Below are 10867 nucleotides of genomic sequence, written 5' to 3'. Positions count from 1 at the left end.
ACTTACTCTCTCTATAGGTAGACAGACAGAATGGGGGGAGAGAGAGACACACACCCACGAAAGTTATAATTTAACTTTCAGCAACGTCGCTAGCAACGGGGTCATTGATTGGTTTTCAGACAGTCCCATGTGGCGACAGTCTGTAAAAAATCAAATTTAACCCGCTTCCAAATTTTTGGTCGCTCCGTCGCGCTTACTATAAGCGCTGGCAACAGAGTCAATTGTTTTGTTTTTGAGCGACGTCGCATTGCTGTCGACGTCGTGGGCACTATAAGCGCAGCCATAGAATGAGGGGGGGGAGACACACAGAGAATGGGGGGGAGAGAGAGACACACAGAGAGTGGGGGGAGAGAGAGACACACAGATAATGGGGGAGAGAGAGAGACACATAGAATGGGAGAGAGAGAGAGAGAGACAGAATGGGGAGAGGCACAGAGAATGGGGAGAGAGAGACAGAGAATGGGGAGAGAGACAGAGAATGGGGAGAGAGACAGAGAATGGGTGGGGGAGAGAGACAGAGAATGGGGAGAGAGACACAGAGAATGGGGGAGAGAGAGAGAGACAGAGAATGGGGAGAGAGAGACAGAGAATGGGGGAGAGAGAGACAGAGAATGGGGGAGAGAGAGACAGAGAATGGGGGGAGAGAAAGACAGAGTATGGAGGGGGGGGAGAGAGAGACAGAATGGGGGGAGAGAGAGAGACAGAGAATGGGGGAGAGAGATAGAGAATGGGGGGGGGAGAGAGACAGAATGGGCGAGAGAGATACACAGAGAATTGGGGGGAGAGAGACAGAGAATGGGGGGAGAGAGAGAAACAAAGAATGGGGGAGAGAGAGAGATACAGAGAATGGGGGGGAGAGAGAGACACAGAGAATGGGGGGAAGAGAGAGAGAGATACGCAGAGAATGGGGAGAGAGACACAGAGAATGGGGTAGAGAGACACAGAGAATGGGGGAGAGAGATACAGAGAATGGGGAGAGAGACAGAATGGGAAGGGTGGAACATGAATGGAGGGATAGGGGGGGAAATAGAGAATGGAGGGATGGGGGGAAAGAGAGAATGGAGGGTGGGGAGAGAGAATGGAGGGACGGGGTACCGAGAGAGAGAATGGAGGGATGGGGGCGGAGAGAAAGAAGGGATGGGGCAGAGAGACAGAGAATGGAGGGATGGGGGGAGGGATGGGAGGGAGAGAGAAAATGGAGGCATGGGGGAGGGGTGGGGACAGAGGGTATGGGGGGAGAGAGAATGGAGGGATGTGGGGGTAGAGAGAGAATGGAGGGATATGGGGGGAGAGAGAGAATGGAGGGATAGGGGGGTAGAGGGAATGGAGGGATAGGGGGTAGAGAGAATGGAGGGATGGAGGGGAGAGAGAAGGGAGGGATGGGGTGTGTGTGAGAGAAAGGGGGACAGAGAGGGGCGGAGAGACATAAAGGAGAAGGGGCGCATTTGGTGATGTCATTTGTTTTATACATTTTTTTTTTAATGTGTCCCAGTTTTTACTTTTGTAAATCTGGTCACCCTATACAGGTGGTAAAAAGGTAAGTCCACCACTGAGCGAGGCAATCAAACTATTTCACGTGCGGGAGCACACCATGGGTTGGCTACATCTGTGTAAGTCTTTGAAATTATGTTTCCAAGTTAATTTGTAGACATGGCAAGCTAAACCTAGCAGATGTTAACATTAATTGACAACTGATCACATGCAATGTATTTGTCCATTTTACAGCGACTCTGTTAAGGAAGCAGGTATGCTTTAATACATTTTACCTTTCAGCAAGAAAAAGTATGTCTATCCTTGATACCAAGTTGGACAAAAACACACAGCTAACAAGCCAGCTTATGTCTCTTCTTTCCTCCTCTTCCTCCTCCTCCTCGTTAGAAAGCAGTATGTAAGTCTCCCAGGCTGGTTATATAAATGGTAATGCCGGAATATTTTCCAATTACAAAGCTGGAGTAATGTAACTTATAATTACTCCTCATGTAGACTGATTTGCTTTTGTACCCAAACAAGCCACACCAACCACGCACAAGCTGCATCCTCCCATGTGGTGGGAGGATCAGACGATCAGCGGCACAGAAAGAGCCCAGAACAGATAGCAGTACTTCTTAATATGCTGTCACTTTCACTTGCATTGCAAACATGCTGCTCTCATGTCTTTTAGTGCTGGAGGAGATAGCACTGTGCTGGGCTGGAGGACTCGGCATAATTCTGGGCTGTACTTTCATGTGAATAAAGAAAACATATGATGTACTGGGGACATTATCAGAGTTCTCTCATTTACCCACCACCATTTTTTGATGTCCCCTATGTCATTCCACAAACAAATAGTTTTTAATCTATTTTGGAAGTGCTGTACTCCTATTTTTTCAACCCTGGTATGCTATGCTCTGCAGTTCTCCACTGAGGACTACGCCATAATATGTACTAGAGATGTGCAACAATATATATATTTTTTACAAGCATTAAATATCAATGTGCAAGGTCATTCAAAACGCATAATTAAAAAAAGGAGACTTGTCCCCCTCCACGCCCCCCCCATCCCCTCAGTCATAGTACATTTTATTTGTAATTATTTTTGGGGTTTCTATTCAAGCTTTCATTCTGAGTAGTGCTTTACATTGTTACATCGTTTAGAGGATGGAGTCCCAGATATGTATTGCTGGATCTCCGGATGTCTCATAGAGTTGTGCACGCAAGTTCAGAGACCTCTTACTAGGGTAGAGAGAAGGCATCTGTCATTTGTGACAAAGTTGCTTCCTGCTCTTTTTGTATCTGCTCTATGTTTCTGAGATAATAGTACAGTATGTAGAAAAAGGCAGAAATAGCATGAGTGTGTGTGGGTGACATGAGAAAGAGAATAATATAAAGGTGAGGGAACATGTGCCGTGTTGTGTAGGAAGCTCTTAAATATATGCACAAACCCCTCGACTCCTGCTTTCTTTCGGATTGATGTGTTATCACAAACTTTCACATTAAAATAACACCAACGCACACATATTACAAAGGAATGGAATGAAACAAACCTAGACAGAAATGTCTGACGCGCGTGTGTGGTGAAAGGTGACCCTGTTTAGAGCTTTGAACCTAATAGCTTTGCTAGACCATCAAATATTAATACATTGTGCTATTTTTCTGTGTATAGCGTGATACCGCTGACTGGAGAAAACAAAGGAAAACAGGATAAGGAAAGGAAGGCTTAGGAATCGAGCAAGGTATGTGACCTTATTGAAGCTAGCAACACGGGTCATGTGCGTTAAAGTGAAAACTCATTCGCTTAATTGGCTTCCTCGGTATGATTCATTCACCCTGTAAAGTAACAACGTAATTTACTTTACATAAAGCAGATACGGAAACCATTGAGAAATACATATTTTCCTTTTCTGAATTGAAGCATATAAACTCATTCTTATCTGTTTGACCAATGATGGCCTCATCATTACTTGACAAACAAAGAATAAAACAACACCTCACCTGTAGATTTGGGGGCTGAGAACCCGTGTTATCAAACATGTCATCCAGACGCTCCAACATACAGATGTAGCAAGCCTTAATGTCTTTGGTGCCACTGCCACGCGACTGTGGTGGTTGCGGCACGGAATAATTGACACTGCTGCAGATTTCATTCAGATGCATGGACCTCCCCGCAGCTCCCTCGCGGCAGACACTGTCCACTGCGCCGCAGACTTTTGATTGTTTGTCTGTGGCACCGAGGACAATAGATCTCACTATATCTGTAGGACACATGAAAATAGGTGCACATTAGTTCTTCTGTCAATGTGGGATGCAGGAACTTACAAGCAAGTGAGCTCATTCTCTGAAGGCATCATAATACATAATTTATTAAATGCAAAGATCATTTTACCAATAAAACATGGGTATTTTTGGATTTATTTATATATAATACAATAAACATATATAACAGGGTATGTTCCATAAATACCTGTTTCTCTGCACATAGTGTATCTGCTATGTAAGTCTTGTAAAGTTCCAGGCATTAGCAGGTTAATCTATGGGCCAGTGACCCCCCCCTTCTGCTTCTCTTGAAAGTGAAGGAAGGTAGGTGTTGACTCATAGCCTGTGTACAGCCCCCTTGTAGGGCTGCAGCATGCCCTACAATAAAATCCATTCAAAGATACCTCTGCCTCTGGTGTCAGTTCCTGGGCAGGAGGGGTATGATCGTGCAGTGATGGGGACTGACACCCACACCCCATGGGTTCAATCACCGCTGGAGGCGCTGACACCAATACAGAAGAACCCAGAGACCTGTTCCATCCAGACAGTCCTGTTCCTGTCTCCTTACCATCATGCAGACCACTCAGTACTCCTGCAAGCCAACTGGTAGAGCATCACACATACACCTGGCAATATGCCTATTCCCCAGCCTGGGTCCCTAAGTGAGGTTGTGATTGGTTCACCTAGGTGCTAGGAAGGACAACACATTGAAACAATGCCTGCATGTGAATTCCCTTGTGTTTAATATAAAATCTTTCATTTTAGTTTAAGACATATATTTATACTACAAAGAATTCTCAGGACAAAAAAAAAGTACTGTCTGCTGAGGTAGGACTGAGTAGACACTTTGAGAGATCAATATTTCGCAGCATTCGTGCTACATTCTCACACATTAGCCATTCAAGCAGTTATTTATAGTCAAATGTTTTAAGTAACATGATAATATACTGTAATGCATGTGATGCTGGCAGAGCTGTTCATCCTGCCCCAGCAGCTAATATTATTACAGTCTAATGGTCGTAGGCTCCCTTTGAAGATGTAACTTTATGAATGAAACTTGAGCCGTTTTGTCCATGACATTTATATTCTTATCACTGATCCAATATGTTACTTGTATCTGAGAGTAATGCAGTTGTTCCTCTCCTAAATTCTAATGCGTACTTCTAAAATAGAACATGTACAGCTCAGTGGCACTCGTATGTACTGTAGTCAGCAGTAAGGAGTTACACATATGTTTTTTTTTTAGTGCAGCTGTACAGCCAGTTTACAGTACAACCCACAATCCCAGCCACAGAAAGAAGACTTGAATGTAAAATGTGTTAGGAGAATCCCAGGTCTAAATGTCAGTAGCTGCAAGGAGAATGCATCATATTTAAAGACTTGGGGCCTCATGCAGTAAGCGACGATTATGTGAAATCGGCAAGCTTATCGATTAGTCATGTTATTGGCGTTTTTCCCTCTCCGTATGCAGTAAGTGCCGAATACATTCAAAATCAACCAGAAAACAAATCCGCCCACTCTCACGATGATGAGCCGATCACACACAGGTGTATCGGCGTGCGTGGCGGGGTGCTGTTAGGTTGCACAATCACAAATCTTGCTGAATCAGGCGAAACAAGCATGTTTTTGATTGCGCGCCATATTTAAAGGCAACGTGTACTGCTAATCATTCTCTGTGTTGTTGGGAGTGAGAGAGAGAGAGAGAGAGACGCACAGAGCTGGACGATTGAAGATTTGCATATTGACTGAGAGACTTGTTGTGTATTGGGTGAGCTTTGTCCTTTGTTGTTTTGTTTACATCTTTGTCTTGTTTTATATGTGGAAGTGGGTCGTGTGATTGCCTGTACATTTCTTGTCTGTTTTTTGTGAGTGCTGGAAGTATGCCCGCAAAGCGTGGGAAGAGTGATGCTGGTGGGAGTGGGAGTGCTACTCGTGCGAGTACGCGTCGGAGTGAACGTTCTGTTCAGGGGAGTGATGTTGCTGGTGCACCGAGTGGTGTTGCTGGGAGTGGGAGTGCTGGTGCTGGGAGTGGGAGTGCTGTTGTTGGGAGTGGGAGTGCTGGTGCTGCGAGTGGTGTTGCTGGGAGTGGGAGTGCTGTTGTTGGGAGTGGGAGTGCTGTTGCTGTGAGTGGGAGTGCTGGTGCTGGGAGTGGGAGTGCTGTTGCTGTGAGTGGGAGTGCTGGTGCTGGGAGTGCTGGTGCTAGGAGTGTGAGTGCTGGTGCTAGGAGTGTGAGTGCTGGTGCTAGGAGTGTGAGTGCTGGTGCTAGGAGTGGGAGTGCTGGTGCTGGGAGTGCTGCTGGTGGCGCAGTTGCTGATGGGGTGTCTGGTGGTGGCGTGCTTGCTGGTGGCCAGCTTTTGGAGGCTCTTCCATTGGAAGAAGGAGAGTCCAGTCAGCACCAGCCAAGCTCTGACCCTAAACCTGCTCGGAAAAAACGTGTGGAGAAGCCACGTAATCCTCGCTTCAATGACCAGGAAAATAGGGCTCTTGTCACTGGCATTCTGGAGCACTATGACAGTCTCTATGGACATTTAGTAGGTAAGTGTAACTTTACATTTATTATTCAAATACATGTGATCCTAGGTCATCTGAGTTTTGTTCATATGCAAATATGGGTACACAATATCTTTCTATGTTCATTAGTGTGGAAACACAGCTTTTTATCATGCCTTACAAGGACAAATAAACACAGGCGGTCAATTTGCCAGAACTGCATACAATATGAATGCAACCTTGCTTACATGTATAGGTTTAGTAGTGAATGCTCATGTGCTGCACATATTACACATAAAACAGCATGTTTGCTATCTCTTGGAACAGCTAGCAGTGTAGGAAACTGGTGCTTATATTATTATTAATTTACCTCATATCTTTTATATGTTTTTCAAGGGCGGACAAGTGCAGCAAGCAAAAAAGAAATGTGGGACACAATAGTCATTGGTGTCAATGCCTGTGGGAATAGTGTCAGGGACAAGTATCATTGTCGGAAAAGATTTGATGATATTAGGTCCAAATTGAAAAAGAAAATACAAGACCAACGCGTGCATGCTACTGGCACTGGAGGTGGGCCCACACCACAACGTCTCATATTGACTCCATTGGAGGAGCTGCTTCGGCCAAAATTACTTACCGTCGTCGTGGAAGGCTTGGCTGGTGACCGTGACATTGGAATTTATCCGTCACAATTTCCAGCAGGTGATAAATATTACTGTACTAGGCGTGTCGTTGCTTACAGTTATTTTGCATATTTACACTGCTTTTTATACTGTCTTCACAATATAAGCATACCTGCATCTATATATGTATATGTCTGATTCTGTATATATATCTCAAAATAGACATATATGTAGTAGTCCTACTAAAAGCAGTAACTAATATAGCACGTGCCATTGCGTGCTCATTTACATGTGAATTCCCAAAATGCATAGCTGCAGTGGAAGCAATTGATGGTGGGCGAAGATGGGGAACAACAGGGTAGTACACATGTGTAACACATGTTCATGAGAAATTATTAGTAGCTACAGGTACAGAACAGAAATATGTATCATATTATTGTGTATTTTATTGATTTTACTCCGACAAACATGACATTACTGCCTATTTTAAGCATGCATCAAAGAAATTGCATGTAACGGCCTACAAACATCACTGGCACTAACACATCTATAGTTGCTTATGAAAAGGTCCATTTTTGCTTTATGTCATATACAGACAGCATAATGAGGCACACGTATCATATGTTATGTCATTGTTTTCATAACTTAAACACTGCAGATGACTACTTAGCTCATCTACCATTGTGTTAAAGCAGCTGCAATTAATATCTCATCACAGCATACACTTCAACAGAGGGGGTGGGGTTCAGCACACACACTAATTACAGCCTCATTTCACGGTCAACTTAGTTCACACCATTTGCACCTGTTTCAAGTCATTGAAAGGTGTGGCTGATTAGGCTTTTTGGGGAAGGGAATACCTTTCTTACAACCTGAATAGCACAACTGAAGTTAATCACACTCATTTGAAAGCTTAACTCTAGCTACTAAATGCCCCAACAACTCATTACTTATCAAAGCGTACGTCACACATTAGTTCACTCATATCTATAGTTGAACTACTATCAAAGACACATTATCACACACTGCATGTGTTGTCTTGTTGAGTCACAGCCACATTCAGGTGTGCCACATCTTCGATTAATGTACCACACATATCCTCTACCAAAAACAACACTTTTTGCAATATGACCACCTTCATGATAACCATTGTGAATGGTCATCTCATGATAGTTATGTACATTATGATACTGATATCACTACACAACATATGATTTTTATGTACTCATTTAATCTATTTATCCTCACGCATTACTGCAGAAACATAGTATGTTGTATGTTAGGGAACTCAAAAATTCTAAGTACACAGGCATGTACAGTGTTATTACAACTATTTATGTTCACTTTCACACACATTTTCGGTTAAGGAACTGATGTTGTTAGTTAATCATAAATACAGAACATACAATAAGTGTTTGTTCAATATTTACACATGTAAATGTAAAACTTATGTTATTGTTATATATAGTTGCCCCTGGAGGACATGTGTCACCTGAGATGGAACAAGTGTCTTCACCTGGGTCAGCCAGCTCAACACTACTAGAAGGTGAGTGTATCATTTGCTGGCCATATAATATGTGCTCTTCTATATGTTATGTTGTCATGTGCATTATTTGTTTTGCACATCTTCTTTAAATAGGATTACTTAGTGTCAGTGAAAATTAAGTGTAAGGCAACATGTATTGTGTTAGTGATGTTAATTATCATGTAGGACTTCTGAGTTTAGAGCAACTTTTCATTCATTCATATTTCATACTGAGTCCAAACATTATTCGTAAGTCAAGGTAGTTTTTAATGAGGTTATAAAACGTATGCTAACATGTTAGGTGTTACTTAGGACACAGTACAATTACATAGTAACACAGCATACATTAACATGCCATTTAATAATGTGTACATTTCTTTTTAGAACATCATGGTGATGAGGATGATGAGTATGATGAGGATGACGCCACAGAAGAGACTGAAATACAATCATGTGACCATGAAGAGGTGCCAATAGAAACTGTTGTACCGCCAAATCGTCCATCAACTTCCACATACGATGCAATTGTAGCTTCAGAGGGAAAAATAGTGGACGCAGAAAATCGTCGCCATTCAGACATGATGACAGTGCTGGAAAGGATGATTGGACTGCAGGAAGAAACAGTATCACAATTGGCACATCTCCACAGAGTCTTCATTGAAGTGCCTAAACAGTTGCAAAAAATCAACACCTCATTCGAAGCATTAGTTGTTCAGCAAACACAAGCTAATTACTGGAGAATGACTAATGTACCACAATTCAACACCTCCCAGCCAGGATCTGTTCATGCAGGTCAGTTTTCACCACATTCATCTGATATTCATTCACCAGGCCCAAATGTTACCGGTCAAGTAGCAGACATTGCTGTGCAGGTTCCTGATGACATCCTACCGCTGCCATCTGTACAAATTCAGCAGCAGACACCTACAAAGGAGGCGACAAAAACAAAACAAGACACACATGAAACAGACCAACCATCACTTGTGCAGTGTCTACCAACTTGCTCACATGTGTCACTGGGCACAAGCCCTGTCCGTGAACAGTCACTACCCAAAAGCCCTGTAGGTGAGTCGCTGCCCAAAAGCCCTGTAGGTGAATCGCTGCCCAAAAGCCCTGTAGGTGAGTCGCTGCCCAAAAGCCCTGTAGGTGAATCGCTGCCCAAAAGCCCTGTAGGTGAATCGCTGCCCAAAAGCCCTGTAGGTGAATCACTGCCCAAAAGCCCTGTAGGTGAGTCACTGGCCACAAGCCCTGTAGGTGAGTCACTGGCCACAAGCCCCGTAGGTGAACAGTCACTGGCCACAAGCCCTGCCCGTGAAGTGCCAGAGGCCACTCAAAGTGGCTCTGTTGTGCCTAAAGTTGGTGGCAAAAGAAAAAGGAAAATTCAAGAGACAACAAGCAGGCCTGTTACTCGCTCGCAAAAGGAACAAAAAAAATAAATGTTATAATTCACAAAATATGTCTTTGGCCTTGTTTTGTTGACTTCACATTATCTAATTACTATTGTATGTATGCTGAAGACTGTGTTGTTTCCAAACTTTCAACTATGTTCTTGTACACGTGAAGTTTTGGAAATGTTAACACTCATAATTAATTGTGTTATAAATATTTATGTTGTAATCGTCTGTTCAGTAATGGTCCACCAGGAGCCAGTTGCTAAGTTTAGAGAAGCTGCCATTGACTTTGCAGCAAAACATTGCATTTGGGTGTGTTAATTGATGTAAGAATTGCATATGCATATTAGTCACATGCAATTATTAAAACACCTAAGTAAGTGCAAACATCTTTCTTGTACGTGTACAGCAGGATTATGTGTAAATTATTACTTACCTTTGCCTTGCTTGGCCATTGTAATTTTGTCCTTTAATCAGTTGTGTGTTCGTTTCTATAACATCTCAGAATGTATAATAATATATATACACACACACACACACACACACACACACTGAGTGAGTGTGAGTGTGAGTGTGTGAGTGTGTATATATATATATGTATATATGTGTATATATATATGTATATATGTGTATATATATATGTATATATGTGTATATATATATGTATATATGTGTATATGTATATGTATATATGTGTATATGTGTATATATATATGTATATATGTGTATATATATATATGTATATATGTGTATATATATATGTATATATGTGTATATATATATGTATATATGTGTGTATATATATATATATATATATATATATATATATATATATATATAGTACTATATAAACTGGTATACACAAACTAATACACTTCATGCTTCCTTGTGAAAGCACACTATTTTAATAATACAGGCCTAATGTTTGAGAAATATCCTAAGTATGAGACTCTAACAGTATTGTGCTTAAACAAATGTTTATTACTTCATTCAATCATGTTTCTCACCATTTAAATAGGTTTCATACAAGGTATACTTAATGCCATCAATGTTGTGTGTACTCCTGCAATATAAAAAAAAATAAAATATTATATATAAATATATAT

General features: G+C 42.0%; 1 protein-coding gene across 1 annotated transcript; it reads left to right on the top strand.

Moving 5' to 3' along the window:
• Window positions 1-8322: 8322 nt before the first annotated feature.
• LOC142488511 (uncharacterized) lies at window positions 8323-9817 on the top strand. Its single transcript, XM_075589009.1, has 2 exons — window positions 8323-8391; window positions 8755-9817. Exons 1-2 carry the CDS (start codon window positions 8343-8345, stop codon window positions 9804-9806), a joined length of 1101 nt encoding a protein of 366 aa, XP_075445124.1. The 5' UTR covers window positions 8323-8342; the 3' UTR covers window positions 9807-9817.
• The last annotated feature ends 1050 nt before the right edge of the window (window positions 9818-10867 follow it).

The sequence above is a fragment of the Ascaphus truei genome, chromosome 2, assembly GCF_040206685.1.
Source record: "Ascaphus truei isolate aAscTru1 chromosome 2, aAscTru1.hap1, whole genome shotgun sequence".
In the NCBI taxonomy this organism is placed as follows: domain Eukaryota; kingdom Metazoa; phylum Chordata; class Amphibia; order Anura; family Ascaphidae; genus Ascaphus; species Ascaphus truei.
Note: the sequence above shows the minus strand (reverse complement) of the source record. Positions and strands in the feature narration are given on the sequence as shown.

Bases quoted from the DNA above. Each gene is read 5' to 3' on its own strand.
- LOC142488511 (XM_075589009.1), top strand. From the start codon at position 8,343: ATGGAACAAGTGTCTTCACCTGGGTCAGCCAGCTCAACACTACTAGAA. The intron at 8,392-8,754 runs GTGAGTGTATCA...ATTTCTTTTTAG, and splicing joins CAGCTCAACACTACTAGAAG to AACATCATGGTGATGAGGAT.